The following is an 18,209-nucleotide window of genomic DNA, read 5'->3' as shown; positions in this document are numbered from 1 at the left end:
GCTGATATGGCTTATATTTAGTTTTATGAAAAGGAATGGCTTATATATACATGCAAATACTTGATGTGTGGTTAGCATAATTTGAATTCATGATATGTCAGTTTGGCATAAGGCTAAGCACGTAACCATTACTATAAAGTGATAGGGGGGCATTTGCATCAATACTTTGTTAAGCGCTTATGTTAATTAGTAGTTATCATATAAGTCCTTATTGAAATAAGATAAGAATAGCTTATAAGTAGAGATAAATATTTATCCATTAGCTGATATGATTTTTAGAAAGAAAAAAAAAAGAGACACGTAATCTCAAGTGAAATTTAGGAGTTTACATCCTTACACATTTTTAAGTGACATGTCAATCTCAAGTGAAACATTGTATCTATCTCTCTTTTCGTATATATTAAAAGAGTCCTAACATGATTTGTCTATCAAGTCTATGTACTACATGGTATGCATCGTCTAACTTTTTTTTTGGACAAATTCCATATATCAGGCTCAAGAAAAGCCACTAGCTCAAGAAAACCCGCTAAACTCGAAGGAGAAACCTCAATCCAAGAAGAACTAGGGAATGAGAAAACCAATTTTGCCAAGAAATCATCAGCTCAATTCTCAATTCTTTTAACAAAAGACAAATAAAAAAGAATCAAAAGAAGAAGCTAAAACATGACACGATCTCTCAAAATAAAGCTAAAATGCGACGTATCATAAGAGGATTTCCTCTAAATATAAATCAAAGCCGGACAATCTGTTTCGAATACCATTTAACGGCGAAAACACAGCTCTAAAGCAGTTGCTAGAGCCCAACATATTACGTTTATTTTTTGTTACATGACGGGGCTAAGCCCCAAAAAACAGGAATAGCTACATAGATCTTGCTTAATAAAACTCCCAAACGGCGAGTTAAACACATGGACTCCAAAAGCAAACCGTAACGCTGCGTCCGCCAACCAATCAGCAACCATATTCAGGTCACGAGAGACAAAAGCCACCTTAATGCCACCATGCATAGCCATTCCCCTAGCAATCTGAGACAATATATCTGCATAAGGATGATCATCTGTATAGCCTGCCGTAACAAGCTGAACAGCCACCAACAAGTCGCTTTCTATCTCCACGTAGGGAAAATCATGGTCTAGAATCACCTGAATTGCAGTCCTAATTAATAGCATTCAGCTCCACCAGCAGTGGGTTCGAAGTACCCAGGTTGTGACAAAACCCCAGAACCCAACCCCAGAGCCCAACATATTACTTGAAAATGTATGGTTAATGCTGATCACATTGTTATTTTTCCCTAGCTAAAAACGTACAAGTGAAATATTAGTTCGGGTGCCATATCAAGAGTAACAGAATGAAAAATAGAGTGAACATATCATCTAATTGAAGTCAGCAGAAAACTGAAGTCTTTAACACAATTACAAAGTTGTAACTGAGCATAACCGACTTAATTAGTATAATTTACTGAATTACCAACAAATAACTACTTATCATTTCTCCTGATAAAATTCATGGATTGTCATCAGTTATTAGCAGTTCAATTGGCAGGAATGATTAAGGCTTGTGGTATGCTGACAGACCTTTGTCATGAATTCTAAAAAAACAGATCTTTCTCTATTATTGAAAGACATCAATCAACTAAGATCTTAAAAAAGATTTACAAAACATGTGCTCACAGGCAGCTTACAGTTACAAGAAAATTAGATTACATATAGAATTGATAGAAGTATATATAATAAAAATCTATTTCATTTGTTCAATTTGTGCCCAACTGAAGCCTCTCTTCAGCTGATCTCACACCCTCCATTTTCAACAAATCTAGCAGGAAATCGCTCCACGTGTCGATAGGCCCGGGCAAGCACCAGTGAACACAATCATTGTACAATGTCACATTCTCATTAGGCCAATGCCCATATTTACTAGGGTGACCATCTGGCCTCAACAATGTTGCTTGCATTGTATCAAACAACCTATATCTCAAACCCTTCTTTCTAGCTTCCTTCTCAGCAATTTTGAACTCCTCCAATTGAATCATGTAATACTCCAAATTGAGACCCTCTAATTGTGTCTCATTGCTCCTAAATGGCTTAGTCCTAACACAATTCCCTCCCTCATTCCAAATCCCATTCTCAAAATGTGATGGTGAGAATGTCCTGAGAAATGTGATGCCCTTGAAATTCTTTAAACTATTGATGGCTTTAAATGCTGTTCTAAATGCCCTTCTATAACCATAGTACATGGTTAAGTCAGGGACATTTTCTAAGAGGCAATAGTGGCATCCTATGATTTTTTGTTGCTCGTAGAATACCATTGACCTTGTAAACCAATGTCCTCCATTGAGAATGACATAGTCAAAATCTTCTATTTGGGTTATCCATTTCTCATCTGGCTCATCAAGGTAAAGGTTGTAAAGGCCTGTTTGGCTTGGACCGTTTGAATCTGATTCTTTGGATCTTACCAAATGGGGTGTCCAAAAACTAGCCATGGTGAAGTTGTAGTTTGGGTACTTCCATCGCATGAAATAGTCATCTCGGGTGTATGATACATCTATGGGCCACTCTGCCTGAGAAGTTTAAAAAATCAATATTTAGCATCTACAATGTCAAAAAATAAATCGAAGTACCATGTTAATGACCAAAAGAAAATATGCAATTTCGTTAAAGAAAATAGAATAAAGAGAAAAAATGGTAAATGTAGTAATTTATCTAATGAAGCTTCATTAATTTGTTTTTTTTTCCAAGCCAAAATCACATTATTGCCACGAGGGCGGTCAAACAACACTTATATCAAACAGATTAGGAACACCAAGCTCTACAACAGAGCACTACTACGATGTTCTATAATAAGATATAACAATACATAGTGTGCTTGCTCACAAAACCAGAAACCAACATTACGAAAACAAACAAGAGAAAAAAAAATCCTCCTTAAACCTATATGACCTCAAAATCATGTGTCTAGCAAATTTTCTTCTTTTATCGAATTGTTCATTTTTTCTTCATTGCCCCTATTTTGGGGTCTTGGTGAAGGAGGACAATTAAGAGCAATAGGCTTAGTCGCACCAAAATCTACATCTAAAACCAATCTAAAGGATGTTATGAGGGAAAGAGGGTGGAAAAGATGTGACAAATAATTATTTTAAGGAAATGGTGAGAGAAGGGAAATTGAAGGGATAGTTGAATAAAGGAGGAATAGGACATAAAAGATGGAAAAAAACTGCCTAAAATAATGAAAACCCTCAAAGGGGAAATTTTGAGATTGATTTTTAGAAGTATGCATGGTTGCTCCTTAAGTTATACTATTCAAATTAATATTGCTTTGTGTAGAGTCCTCCCTATGAGCAATCTAGATACTGTACATATGTAACACTTTAGAAGATATCCTAAACTAACCTCAAGGTTTTTTCATATTATTTTAAAATAACATCACCTACCGCTTAATGTGTATTAATGTGTTGATAATAGAATGATAGATTAATCCTACATCTACATACTCTCAGACCTTGTTTTAAGATTAAAATAAAGTAACATCACCTTTTTCCTAACCATTCCTCGTAGCCTCCTTTATTATTTTAAGCCATGCTTTTCTGTTCCCGGTGAACAGAAACCCTGCATGTTACACCCAGAGGATCCAGCTCATAGTAATCTTGTTTACATGTGAACTTTTACACAAAAGACACACAAATGGATACTAATTTCTATAATAATAGATTACACTAACCAATAATACATCTAATAGATATCTGAATAAAAATAATTGAGTGGACCCCACCAGGTCTCATCCTGGACTCCCTTCAAACTACACCAATAATTAATTTGGACTTTTCTTCCTTCCATGCAAATATGATAACATTATTTGTTTTTCTAGCCACTTGCCATGTACGAACTACAGTGAACATTACTTGTTTTTCTACTTTTAAGAATGTGACCTCTCAACTAGTTCTATTATTTTTGGTTCAGTTAGCTTCAAGGATGGTTGAACTACTGTTGAAATACTCTCTATAGTCTATACCACTTTTAGGTTTTCTCTCACTCTCCCTATCTCTCTGAGAGGGAAACTAATTCATGGGATAATGTTTCATCCACACCTCTCTTTTGAGGTGAAGGAGAGGTGGAATGATGAGAGAGATAGGAAGAAAAGAAAAAATAAGAAAGAGAAAATATGAGATGTGATAGATGATAAGATGAGAGAGATAGAAATAAAAAGAGGTGGAAATGAAGTGTTTAAAAAATGAGGTGTGTATATATCATTACTCTTTTACTCCTAATTCATGGGTAAATACACTTCTTTAACACATTAATGTGAAAGTAAGATTTTATCAAGCACACTCAAATGTTGACCGACGTTAAATTCAACAAAAATTTAAATATAAATAACATTCAATCTAAACCACATGATTTTATTTGCATAAAGTATTCAGATTCAAACAAGGATTTGGTTAGCCCTATGCAAATTGGTTGCAATGTCAAATACAATTTTTGCATAAAAAAAAGCTGGGGCATCTTTGTGTTTCAATTCATTTTAGATGATATAATTAAATATGACGCCTTAACTCTCAACCACTTCCACTTCCTGGTTTGGTTAATTTAGGACTAAACAGTTTTAGAGGTTTAGGTGAAAAATAGACTCTTCATAGTGTGTAAAAGATTAAAGTGAGGTTATAATTTTAGAAAATAAATGACCAAAAATAGAATATTTAAAAAATTAATGTTATCGGAGAACTAAAAATATGTTCTTTTATTTGAGACTCTAAATCTTTTTTTGGTCTTGACCAAGGTATTCCCACATCCGACAGCCGCGAGACTAATCCCTCGTCCCACGGTCAGCGCACCGCTAGTCAAGGAGTTTTTTCTATTCGCAAGAGTTGAGATTCGAACCCCCAACCACTAGCTTAAAGGATGAAGTGCTGAACCACTACACCAACCCACTTGGTTTAAGATAGTTTTATTACATTAATTTACAAACATGAATTTAATTATATGGTTCAGCTTTTGTTTCATGTGGTGTATTGGTTGTGACTTGTGAGGGGCAAGATTCAATGCATTTAGTGAGATAGGCAGAGTTCGCAGAGCAAAGATTCGATTCCTCTTGATGCATGCTTGGCGCTTTTATGCATGTTACTGACAATTCATCGTTTTTACCTGAATAGTAGTAATAGTTCATGTACACTCAAAGTTCACTCACTCCATGGAATACAAATAGAAAGGAGAAAATAAGTAGTATAATAAATGATGTCATAAAAATTGTAAAAAAAAAGTAAAAAGAAATAATAAATTGAAATAATATAGAAGAGAAAGATGGTGTGAAACTATGAATAAATCATTATCCTTTTTACCTAGTCTTTAATCTCATAATGGGCTTAGGTGAACTAAGCATGGTCTTTACCTAGTCTTTAATCTCATAATGGCCTTAGGTGAACTAAGAATGGTACTAGTAGAATTAAAATAATCGAAATAAGAGCCAGGACAAAGACATTTGGAGTAGAAAAAAATTATTTTCACCATCAGTTTAAAAGATGAGAATAGAGAGGAGAGATCTGGAAAAGAAATATAAAAAAAAAATTGGAAATGAGATGGAAGCCTAAATGAGTGTGAATAAACAAAGTTAGTTGGAGTAAACTAAATAGTGATACTATATAAGAGCAATCAAGCTAGACCACATAATAATGATCTTTTGAGAGGTTAAAATATAATAATGGGAAATTTATTTTACCCTTGTTGATGCCTAATCAGCTAATCTTCACATGTCTACAGACACTAGAAGAATATTAATTGATGATGGGGTTTTCACCATCTTTCAAATCTCATTTTCTCCACTTCAAATTTGGAGGTGTTAATTACATATATATCTGATGCTTTTTTTTTTTACATTTTTATTGAATAAGAATAATACAAGGTTTAGGATTTGTTTTAATTAACTTCAATAAACTTTCTTGTTTTTTATTTTATTTTATCAATAGTTTTAAAAATATAACTTCGTTTTTAAAATTTACATAAAAAGAAAACATTTTTTTCTCTTAAACAACAGATCCTAATTTGTTTTCTTTAGAAGGAAAAAAAAAGACATTAGGCGATTAAGGCTTTGGCTCTGAATTTTAGGTCAAAACGAGACTTATTAACTTGTAGATCCCGAATTGAAGGCCAGGTTTGTTTCTTATTTTGACTCTTCCAAGTTCCAACTTTAAATTTTGAACAACAAATTATGAAGCAGCTAATATGAGATGTTAAAAAAGAAAGAAAATATCTCACATCTTGTTTTGGAACAACTTTTTATTCACCTAATCAATTCTGAAACACATAAACTACTCATAAAAATCTCACCCGAAAATTGATTTTAACTTCAAAATTAATTGTAAGAATTTCGAAACATGTAAAAAACTAAACAAAATGAAGAACCATTGGCCGGTTAGTACAAATTCTGAAATCTATAAGTTACCCTAAAGCTTCCCTCAAAATTCTTTTTAACTTCAGAGTCAATTGTAAAAAGACTAAGAAATTGAAGAAGTAATTGTAGCTAGAACCATAGAATTTCAGTACTTACCCTTGATAGGAGGCAAATCATGGACTGCATCTGATTCCTCCCAACTGAATCTCCAACAAAAGCCAAAGATTTCCCCCTCACAATCTCCAAAAACTGAAAAGGGTTGAAAATGGGAAGCTCACACCCATTTGGCTTCCACCTCCATTTCATGAACTCAGAGTCTGGCCTCCCATACTTCATGCAATTCTGGTGCTCATGAATTGCCCAGCATGTCTTGTTTGTGTAATAAGGAGCCTTTGGGTTTGGAACCCACTCACCAGTGAAAATGTCACATTTTTTCACTGAGGTTGAGGGTAAACTTGCTGACTCATTCAAATCATCAAATGATGGTAATGGAACAGAGGGTGCTCTGTTTTTTAGGGATGAAGAGTATCTGAACAGAGGGTAGGAGAGTGGGGTGACGGTGAAGACAAGTATTGCAAACACTGCAAGTAATGCTACTTTTGGGATCATTTGTTTTGGGGTGTTTTTGCCAAAGAGAAGTTCCATGGCTTGGAACTTCATCAGGGGTTAAGCAGAGAGAAAGAGAGTCAAGGAGAGAAAGAGGTAAGAGAGAAATAAGGAGATAATATAGAGGAATAGCTAGGCAGTTTTGCTTATGTGTGTGTAACATGATAAACAGTTGTTTGTATATTAGAATTAAGTATTGTTGATACTTGATACTATACATTATTGAACCATCTAACTATATTAATATTTTATTTGAGGGATTGTGTGGTGGTTGCTCATTTAATTTTTTACAATGAGTTAGAATTCTCGGCTTCTAGCATTTGGAAATGAAGCATATTTTGTATTTAGTCATTTATTCTGGTATAAACTAGGAAACAATACTTAATAGGAGTGCTAGCTAATATCACTCTTTTTAACACTCTTTCATTAATTAGTTAAAATTCATATCGTCATTTATTTTTATTAGATCACACTTGAATTAAATCAATCAGAAAGAGATGTTAAAAGAGTATTGAAAATAATGTTGGTTAGCATTTTTCAATACTTAATTGAGGTTTCTTTCTCCAATTTTGAGAACAATGAAATTCTAACACTATAAAATATTCGTTGACACTAGTGTAAATAGAGATGAAAAATTAATAAAATTCATTTTATGAATTGAGATTAAAATATATTTACTGCACACTCAATTGATATCCAAACACGTAATAAATCAATTCCTCCTAGTTACCCATAAATATTGCATCCCTAGGCTTGGCTTATTTTCACATGCATGAGATCTATGATGAGCATGAGACTTTTCTCTTGTCCTCAACACATCCCCGTTTTCCCCATGTCTTTCTGTCATGATAATGCAATATAAGATTTTCTTTTTTGTAATCAAAAGAATATTATTAAACTGCAATTTAAGAATTCTCACATATGGTCTTGCTTTTTTAATTTAATTACGTGCCAACGCATGATGGTGGCTTCTTCTTTGTTTACTACTGACGTGAGCAGGTGAATGATATTGATATTAGTCATAATGGCAAAGCTCATGTGTTGACTAGATATTGAGCTAATTTAGCAGCATTAAAGAATGACTGAAATTTAATTCCCAAATTAAATGCAAATGAACTTTAAACAGGACTCAACTATGTTGAGATCTGTGATCATCCAAGGCCACATTTCCATCTCGAAAAAGTAAGATATATTTGGGTCCTCTAGGTTCAACTGTTCAAGGGTAAGTTAGGAAATTTGATTTTTTTTTTGGAACTAAGACGACAAACATCAATATTCAGGAATGAAATCATGCTTGCACGTGACGGTTTTGTATCCAGATCTCTGTCTTCATCTTAAAAAAGAATGAAAAATAAACTGAAAACTATAATAGGGTCCCCCTACGGTGCACCCATATTTTAGTGGTTCAATTTTACACCCCAGAAGTTACCTCTGCACGGTTTCTGTCAATTAGTGATAGTCTTAACTCTTAATTTATCATATCTTTATTCGTTAATCTTTTTTATTGCGAATGGTTAAAAAAAACCTAAACATTTTCAATGTCTTCAACGTTCCATTTGGTAGCCCCTAAGCTCCTTTCTTTATATAATGGATTTGCTTGTCTTATTCATTACTCTCTCTCAAGATCCAACAACTCTTAACACTCTACTAAGACTCGCATACCGTCGATTTCTTGATCTTCAGAATTGCACATTGTCACACATGAAACTACAAAGTTCACACCGAATACAAAGCTCCGCCAAAAGCCTTTGAACAACTAGAACTACAAGGCATCGCCGTAGGCCTTCGAACAACGATTCTCAAAGTCAAATCAATTACCCACAGACCACAGTAACTACTAATAATTTAGGTTCTTTTAATGGTATATATAAACAAGTTGTTCTCCTATTATATATTAACATGTAATGTATAATACTTAACTTAATCCAATCACCTAATCCACCCTGTTATTATCTAATAATTTTGAGACACTCAAATTTCACACACTCCTCCGTAATTTTCCACGTCATTCTTTTTATAATTAATTATTCTCTCTCTTCATTTGCTTCATCCGTGTTCGTTCTCTACGCGCGGTCTCTCGCTTGGTCATACTCATTCTTCTTTGAAACGGGTTTCCCAAATCCTCTGAATATTCTCTCAAAATTTTCTCAAACTCCCTCCCAGAATTCTCCCAAATTTCCCAATCTCTTATACAATTTCATGGGTTCGTTCTAATATTTGCGATTCAACTTTCCAATCTCCTCTCCTCCTGACAAATCTCTTTTCTCAATATTCAACAAAGTTCCTAAATCATTTGTCCTGATGTTTGATGCTCTGTCCAGCCTCACTCTCTCACTAGAAGCACTGCGGTTTCATCTAAGGATTCAAACTGTACGTGGTTCCAGGTTTGTGATTGAATCTTCTCTCACATAGGTTTGCATTTCTATCTCTTTTATTTGAATTGGGTTTGCCAATTTTAGTGTCAATTCCATCATGTTCCAAATGAATAAAGTAGTGCCAAAGCATAGCTGATAGCAGGTCGTTAAATTCAAATGATGGTAAGCTCCTGTAGCATTATCCTTCCTTCCTTATTTCTGATGTTAATGTTATTTTCAAACAACAAATTAAATAATCTTTTGGATTGTTAACAGTATTCCTAATCTTTTTTTAAAATTACAATTTAGCAAATTTGTTTAAGAAAGGTTTTCCAATATATGATTTTGGTGTTTTTATATATCATGGTTTTAGGTGTTCTTGCTTTTACCAAGCCTAATTGAAGAGCTTTGCAGTAGGATATGCTTAGTCTTCCCAAAAAAGTAGTCCTTTGTGTGCAGTTTAGATTTTGGGGAAATTTTGAATCTTTTCTTGACAACCATGTTTTCTAAAGTCTTAAACAAGGCAATGATTCAGAAAATACTATATCAATCTTGTATCTCCCCTTGCAACAATTCTATATATTCCACATTGGAGAGCTTACTACCAGGTTGGCAGGTTGGATCAAGTGTATTACACTTAAGCATTTTTGTAAGGTTTTCAATGAAATGCAAGTACATATGTAATGAAATGCAAGTTGCATCTTTTGTTGTGCAGTGGTAACTGTTAAGTACTTCCTGTTCTTATACTTTCTGTCTGATATTTTAGTTACAATTTGTTATAGGCTATATGAAGTGAGAGTATCCCATGGTCTACTAAAAGATTTTTTGTTTTTTGTTTGTTTTTGAAGTAGTATCATATCTATAATCAAGGTCTTTACCTGTTCATGTTTGATATACTTAGTTGTTATTGTGCACAAAAACACATGACAGTGAAGGCTTAGCCTAGAAGACAAGCTACCTTGATACAATTTCTTAAGAAATATGCTTGAATTAATTCTCATGATTTCAAAGTCTTTTTTAGTATATATGTGCAAAATAAAGAGCTACTCCCACCATTTTTCATCTTTGTTTAAGCAATCCAGACTACATTACAGGAAAGAGTTGAAACATGTCTCACACGCTATGCAGGAAATGTTTCAGTTGAGGAAAGTGCTGATACTGGATGGTGGGTGGCTTTCCCTTCTTTCTAACCAAGAAATTACAGGGAATGTTTTTTTTTGCAGAGAGAAGGGATATCAATTTTTAAGAAGTTGGGGAAATTGTGATTAGAAGAATTAAATTGTGATTGTGATTAGAAGAATTAAATTGTGAACCAACTTCACAAGGTGCAATGGAAAAGAAATCTAAAATTGACATGTTTCAGTACAATGTGTTATGTGTATGATCTCTACCTTCAACCTGAAATGATAAGAAAGCTTGAAATCATTGTTAATAGACCGAGTTTACGACTATGTATATCACACATATTTGTCATATTGGAAATGTGTATTTATTTCTATTTTCAGCATCATTGCTTCTATTTTTTATTTTGAAAAAGATAGAACTCAACATTTCAATGATTAGAATAATTCAGCTTATCGCATAAGTGTTAATTTCTCCAAATAATTTTATCTAATAAATTAATTTCCTGTGCTATATTAATTTAATATGAATAAGTTAATTAGTCCAATTTTTTTTTTAAAAAATTATCCAACTGAATTTGAATTTGAATATAGATGAAAATATACTCTCTACATGATATTTAAAAATTAATTTATTAAAGTTTTTTAAAAGAAAAACACAAGTGCACCCGTGCAATTTGCACGGGCTACTTACTAGTTTAAATAGAGTACTAGAAACAGTCGGTCAACAACCACAAGGCTCAGTGGTGTGAAATTATACCATCTCTCAACTAGTGCACCGTAGGGGACACCAAACCGACTATAATAAGTTTAGTCTAGTAGTATAAAAGTATGACATCTACGTCGAGGAGTGCGGCTGTCGGCGGAACTGCTCTAGCGCGATGACAGTGAAGGCTCATAGAGGGGAGAGGAAAGCTAGGGCAAGGGTATAAATGTAAAATGATTTCTTATCTCATCATGTTATTGTCTATCTCGAGACCCCTCTATAATTAAAAAAAAGGAATTTTTATTGCCATCACCCCACATCTAATTATGTCACCCTTAAATTGGTAAATATACTAAAATGACCTTAGTAAAAAAATCATAATAGTTCCCCTGCCCCATCCTCACATCCTTTATTCCTTTTCTTTCCTCACCAACACCACTCATACACATACCCATCTGCAAACTCATCTCAAAATTCAACATTCATCTTCTATTCTCTCCTCTTTTTGCCACAATTGTCACCATTTGTATGTCGTCGTCGCCCTCTCCGTCGTTGGTCGTAACTACGCCGTTACAGCCAAGGTATCGTTGTTATTTTCATATTTGTTTTTTTTTTTACAACTAAACACACTTTAAAGTGCGTCACCTACGCACTTTAGATTGCGTTTAGTTGCAGACTTCGACATATGTGTTTGTTTAAAATAAGAGATGTAATCTAGTCAATCAAAATTAAATTAGAATTCGTATTAGATGAATTTTATAAATTATGAGACCACCCACAGTAAATCAAGATAGAATATATGAAGATTTAAGCTGGAATAAAAAATATTCAAAATTCAAAATAAAATACTAAATGAAGAAATCTTGCAGAAAAATCAGTTTTTGAGACCGAAACGTCTTGCAATGAAGAAATCTTTACCATACGCTAAATTTTGCAATTTTGACTCCAAAACTAAGGCCAAAATGATCATGTTACCTTAACTAATAAGTGTTAGTCTAAGATTTCTTTTAAAAATTAAACAGGAAAAAAAAGTGTTTCTAACGCACTTTAAAATGCGACCGTAACACACCTTAAAGCGCGATAGAAACGTATTTTGAGAGTGCGTAAGTAACGCAAGTGCAAACAATTTCTTTTAAAGCTTATTTTCGGATTTTACGAATACAAGGGTGACATAAATAAATGTGGGTGGTGGCAATAACAATTCTCTAAAAAAATTAACTAAACAAATATAGGATAGGGTAAGACAAAATAATAAGCTATCATATCATTTAAGTATGTGTCTTATCACATCTTGACCACCGATCGAGCCTTTAGAAAATTTGCTCTTTCTTACCGATAGAGACTAAATTCTTAGAGTTAGTTTGGATTAGAATTTTTTAAATTGATTTTAGTAAAATTGATTAAGTTTTTTTTAAAGTGGATAAAATTGATTAAGTTAAAAATGAGTAATTTAGGTTTATATATATATATTTATGAAAAAGTAATTTCCGTAAAGTAATATCTATCTATCTATCTATCTATCTATCTATACTATACTATATATAAAAGCAAAGTTTTTGCAATCTGAAGGCTAATTTTGTCATTCAATATCCATTGCACTGCAATATGATTTTCAGCATGGGTATTTTAGTAAAAAATATATATTATTGTTCAAAGATTCAATCGCAGCCGTTTATTCTGCCTTTTATCCTCCCAAATCAGTTTCAATCTCACTGTCGTTTTATCTCCCAAATCACAAATTTCCGTTATTCTTTCCCAGTCCAAATTTTACTCCCTCACATTCACCGTTCACTTTCAGAGTTTCAGGCTGTTCTCTGCTACGCTCCTTCTCGACAGGATCTTCCATCATCTGAGAACAACTTATTCTTCTCCATCATTCATTCTCCGCGATTCAGGTAAGAATGTTTCTTTTTGTTCATTCTTTCTTCTTCTGAATTGGCCTCACCTCTACTCTGTTGTCGTGCGTCACGGGCTGTGGTGCAGCCCCGCCAGTCCGCCATTCTCTAGCGCGCGCCTTTGTCAGATTTCTAGGGTTTCCAGTTTTCACTAATACGGCCATGTAAAGTTTAATCTCATATTCAGTCTCAAAATTACTTTACTTTTAATTTCACTCAGAAATTCTATAGCATTTTCTCTCATCCATTATATCATCTATTTGTTTGCTTGAATCACTGAATTGTGCCAGGTTAAGGAACCGAATCGATGTCCACATTGTAGCCTCTTTTCTCAAACTCCGGCAGCTACATGCTTCAATCGCTAGAGTTTTTGTTCACAAGATGAATCCCAAATTTCTATCAAACCCGTTTTATGTATGTGAACCTAAATTTTTGAGTGTTCTACGTTTGTTTTTCTTTTTTAAAAATAATTATAATTCTCTTTGTTTTGGGTAGTTTTGTTTTACCTAATGTTTGGCTACATTCTTCTTCATGTTTGCTTAATCTTCACCCCTATGCATTCTGTAGCAAGATTTCTGTCTATTTTATATCCATGTAGAGTCAGAACAGGTTGAAGATGCAGCACAACAGGTATGTAATTTACTTGCACCTCAGTTTCAATTTAATTAAGGTGTGCAAATAGTTAAATCAATTTCACTTCATAGTTGGTTTTTTATTCACATTGTCATGTGTCTCTAATAAAATCTTTAGGCTCATCTGAGAGCCAGCCGCAAGGAGTGCCCTTTCAAATCCCTCTTGCATTCTTCTCCTTCATCATTGTCCACACCGGTAAGCACCTCTGTTCTTACGCCTTCTTTTTGCAATTTGTGTTCTCTTTTGCAACAAACCCTCTTAATTTATTTGTCCCTAATTTCATTACTCCCTCTTGCATTTTGGTATTGATTGGCCAATATTTTGAATGTATGATATCTAGAAATAAGGTTTCCTATTATTGTGAATTCTTGAAGTTGTCAATTATAAAAAAGACCCTTGACCCATATACGTTTCAGTTTGATATCTATGCTTTTTGGAGATAATTACGAATTATTAAGTTTATTTGAATACCCATGGTAGACACTTTGAATCAGCTTTGTCTTCAAACCCTCATCTTCCCTTTCTCTTCTTTTGAGTCTCCCTCCCCGTGCCTCTGATCCTGGCTTCAATCACATTTTTATTTTTTTACTTTCATTTGTATTGCTTATTTCTTTACATTGTTTTTTCTGACTTTAAGGAGAATGGTGAAAGATTTGTTTTCCCTTTCTCCGGTGCGAAAGTTGCTGGGTGGTGTAGGTGTAGAACCATCACAAACTCTTCCATGTTGCTGCTGGGGAGGGGCCAGAGTGGCTTCATGTTGCTTTTATTCTCTTTAGGTAGTTACAATTAACTACTTTTTAAATTTTTCTTTGATTTCTGTATGCAGTTGGTGATTCACTGTGTTTGCAGTTGAGGCTTCACTATGCATGCTTTGTTTTCTTGAGATATATGAGGGACTTATCTTATGCTCATGGACAACAGTCCACACACGGGCAGTGTGAACACCACTACTACAAACAAGCAGTCTCTAGCAAAATTTTCCCTTTCTTTCAATTTAAAGAAGTAAGTATATTGCACCTGCTATTCATTATTTAAGTGAGAAGGTTCTTTGTGTTTCACAATCGATTCTCATTGACTTGATAATTTTCCATACAATGCATAATTCAAGAAAATGTTCCCCGAGTATGCGGAGAAGTTCAACTAGCAGCAGTTTATGAGCAAGATGCTTCAATGTCTTATGAAAAAAGATCATGTCCTGTTTTTGTCTTTGGGGTAATGCTCATAAAATTCATGTGAGGGTCATACATTTATGCTTTATTTTTTATTTTGGTATATTTTTTGGATTGATTGTCATTTTGATTTTGGATTTTAAAAATGATATTGGCACTACTATAGACATGGAATTTTTAGTCCAGAATGTACGGTTTTTGTTGTACTTTTGTGCTTCTGATAATTATTTTTCAATCAAAGCATAATAAATGAGAGTTTTAATGCTATAGCAACCGTTTTAAGGAAGATGTAAATATATTGAAACTGAAGTTAAATATTGAAATCCAAATTTATATTTTTATGAGTAACTGAAAAGTTAATGGGATTGTTTTAAAGCTTTTCATTGGTTGGTTATTAGGTAATTAGTAAAATTCACTCTTTAGATGTCAGTTTAAGAATATGAATGCAATATGGAATTTGAGATAATGTTGTGAATTAATTGAAGGTTAATGGGGAACCATAAGAAAACAGAATGGAAGAGTTACACATAGTATATGATAATCACCCTGGCTATTCTTCTCCAAAACAAGCTTTATGATATATCCAAAATAGACTATTCATCAAACAAGTGTAACGGCTGAAACATAAGCAACTGAAACTCCATCTATATAATCATTTATTTCCATTATTCCATCTGCCAAACCATTCATCTCTAATATCTGCTAAATTAGAGCAATTGGATGTGCTTCAACCACGGTCCCTGTGAGTGCCATTAATTCGTTTAGGCACAGGCCTTCCATATAGTATTTAAACCTCACGAAAAACAATAACGTTGAATTAAATGTCTATATACTGTCACCATTTACAATCTTTGTGTGGTTGTGTTTGACTGTCCATCTATAATTGTCTGAAAGTCTAATTTGTGTAGTAACAATTGCTTAGTCATGCCATTGTGATTTCCACAGGTTATTACTAGGAGAAGACTGAGCATTGCAGCTTAATGGAGTCTGTTGGAGATCCATTATAATTGAAAATGAGTATTTAAAGGTTTGTTTTCTTATTGGCTTAAAATCATTGTTAGCCGCTATATCTGTAATCTATATAAGTTTTTTTTTGGGAAGAGTAATCTATATAAGTTAGGAATGTTCTTTGTGCATTCTAAAAGGAAAGTCCTAACATCGGATGAATTGTTCCAAGTGAAGGGATGTGAATCTGTGTATGCTATTGGTGATTGTGCTTTAATAAATCAAAGGAAAATCATGGTATCTTCTTAGCCTTCATCATCATGAAGCTACATTCTTATCCAAATCATTTGTCCATTTTGATTTTGGGTTTGATGGACAACTTTAGTTTATAATGTGTGTAATTTAGCCATTTTTTGATAAGTTCAAGAAACATGTAACATTTATTTACTAAATTGCTACAATTGTCTTCTACAGATTGGAGTGGACATGTTACGAGACTTCCTTAAATAGTTCCCTACCATATTGAACAGGTGTTGGACTATTTTTTTTACCCAGAGATACATTTCGGTGGACATTTGAGCATGAGATTGCAAATCAAACACTTCAACTTTACAGGGTAAACACATTTACTAAAGTGGGTATGTTTTAGTGGTGGAAATTTAAGACTGAAGGAAGTTCAACTAATTTTTTTTTTCCAGAAAAAGGTTTAAAGATGAATAACTCTACAAGTTGATTTTACTTTTGCTAAATTTCTTGGTTTGGGAAAAAATTATGATTTCTTTTTTTCTTTTCTACTTCAAATTCTCCTAACTCATATTCAACTTTTTGTTTACAGAAGAGGTTTGCTAGGGTTGGACTATAAATAGAATGAATTGGAGGGCCAATTCTGAAGAGAATCACAGTCGAAACAGAATTGGCGATTGCTATTTTACCTGTCTGCTAACAAACTATAGAAGGTGAAAGAAGAATCCTTGCTCCATCAGATGGAACCTTAAGAAAATTAGAGCATTGCATGGGCAGTTCTCTAATTCCTCTAATTCCTCTATCTTTTCTATTTTTTTCAATACTTTCAATATGCATTTGTTCTGTTCATCTTAGGTAGCTCTCTAGGCTCTAGCAACTTGATCTAAGACGTAGGTTAAAATGGATGCCCCTTATGTAACTCCTTTTGCCTTTTTCTTTTTTCCCTATATTGTATCATGTTTATACTGAATTAACCTTGCGATTGAGGATAAGTGACTTAGAATTTATGTTTTTTATTTATTTATAAAAAAATCATATTAGTCCATTAAGTTGTGGGTTAGTAACTCACTTGGGTTATTTAGACAACCCCTTATAAGAATAATTGCTTAAAATGGCGTTGTTGTTTTATCCCTTCTTTTACTGGAAAGCTTGGTTTTTCATGTTATTTGATACAACAACTCTTCCATCTAATAAATTTTCTATAGGTTCTTTGCAAATGAATTCTCTCTTCTCTCAGACTTTTGCTCACTAAAACACAGCTGCTGAACATTCATGCTTCCCCTGGAATTCTCTAATTGTAATTAATAACTAATATGTAACCACTAAATTCTTCAATAACCACAATAAGCATATATAAATGAAAAAGATGTCACCTTTAACCTGCTCTTCCAAAATGAGGGCACTGAAAGTAGAAGAGAGGTTTTGTAAATAATTAGGAGAGAATCAATTGATATAAGTCGCAAATGAGGAGAGATTAAAATGAATTATAGTATTGGAACTTCTTGAGCCAGGGGATACTTCATAACATGTTATATTTGAAATCATGCGCCCATATGAGCAAGATAATGAAGATAACAACTTAATGTACTTATACGTCTTTCCTTCAAAATTACAAAGATCCACAATTTTTTCAACATCGTGCTATTTTACCTCCAAGTAATGATATATACACACCTCATTTTTAAAACACTTCATTTCCACCTCTTTTTGTTTCTATCTCTCTCCTCTTACCATCTATCACATCTCATACTTTCTCTCCCTTACTTTTTCTTTTCTTTCTATCTCTCTCATCATTCCACCTCACACACCTCAAAAGAGAGGTGTGTGAGTAACATTACTCTTTTACCTCCTACTAATGAGATTGTTGATAATTTGAATGAATTCATGATGTCATTGTTTCCTGGAGGACAAAAAACTTATTCGGGTGTTGATAGCATATGTTCATCAGCCAACAATTATGACAACCCAAATGATATCCACAAACCAGTTTTTAAACAAAATAAATTCTTCATGTTTTCCTAATCATCAATTAAGGCTTAAAATTGCTACTCCAGTAATGCTTCTAAATCAAGTGGGGTTATATTTTCCAAAACAAGTATTTTCACATAGCTAATTATATATAACATTTTATAGAGTCACGCACCGTAAATGATTTAAAA

The 18,209-nt window shown here is 33.5% G+C and overlaps 1 protein-coding gene and 2 long non-coding RNA genes across 18 annotated transcripts; 2 read left to right on the top strand and 1 right to left on the bottom strand.

The window, feature by feature from the left end:
- Positions 1 to 1,586: 1,586 nt before the first annotated feature.
- On the bottom strand, positions 1,587 to 7,139 carry LOC130728721 (protein trichome birefringence-like 19). Its single transcript, XM_057580268.1, has 2 exons — positions 6,535 to 7,139; positions 1,587 to 2,557 (listed from the first exon to the last, which is right to left on the bottom strand). Exons 1-2 carry the CDS (start codon positions 7,036 to 7,038, stop codon positions 1,751 to 1,753), a joined length of 1,311 nt encoding a protein of 436 aa, XP_057436251.1. The 5' UTR covers positions 7,039 to 7,139; the 3' UTR covers positions 1,587 to 1,750.
- A 1,899-nt stretch (positions 7,140 to 9,038) lies between these two features.
- On the top strand, positions 9,039 to 10,845 carry LOC130728720 (uncharacterized). The gene is made up of 2 exons (XR_009015763.1): positions 9,039 to 9,368; positions 10,467 to 10,845. It is a non-coding gene; the product is annotated as an uncharacterized LOC130728720 (long non-coding RNA).
- A 2,032-nt stretch (positions 10,846 to 12,877) lies between these two features.
- Positions 12,878 to 17,095, top strand: LOC130728718 (uncharacterized). Of its 16 annotated transcripts, XR_009015748.1 has the most exons (10): positions 12,879 to 13,060; positions 13,149 to 13,224; positions 13,351 to 13,474; positions 13,628 to 13,690; positions 13,811 to 13,888; positions 14,520 to 14,695; positions 14,802 to 14,905; positions 15,808 to 15,889; positions 16,282 to 16,423; positions 16,643 to 17,095. It is a non-coding gene; the product is annotated as an uncharacterized LOC130728718 (long non-coding RNA). The 16 variants fall into 16 exon arrangements; XR_009015760.1 differs by adding an exon at positions 14,331 to 14,469 and having other exon boundaries at positions 12,878 to 13,690; positions 14,543 to 14,695; XR_009015759.1 differs by lacking the exon at positions 13,149 to 13,224 and having other exon boundaries at positions 13,628 to 13,888.
- Positions 17,096 to 18,209: the final 1,114 nt, after the last annotated feature.

The sequence above is a fragment of the Lotus japonicus genome, chromosome 1 (assembly GCF_012489685.1).
Source record: "Lotus japonicus ecotype B-129 chromosome 1, LjGifu_v1.2".
Taxonomy (NCBI): Eukaryota; Viridiplantae; Streptophyta; class Magnoliopsida; order Fabales; family Fabaceae; genus Lotus; species Lotus japonicus.
Note: the sequence above shows the minus strand (reverse complement) of the source record. Positions and strands in the feature narration are given on the sequence as shown.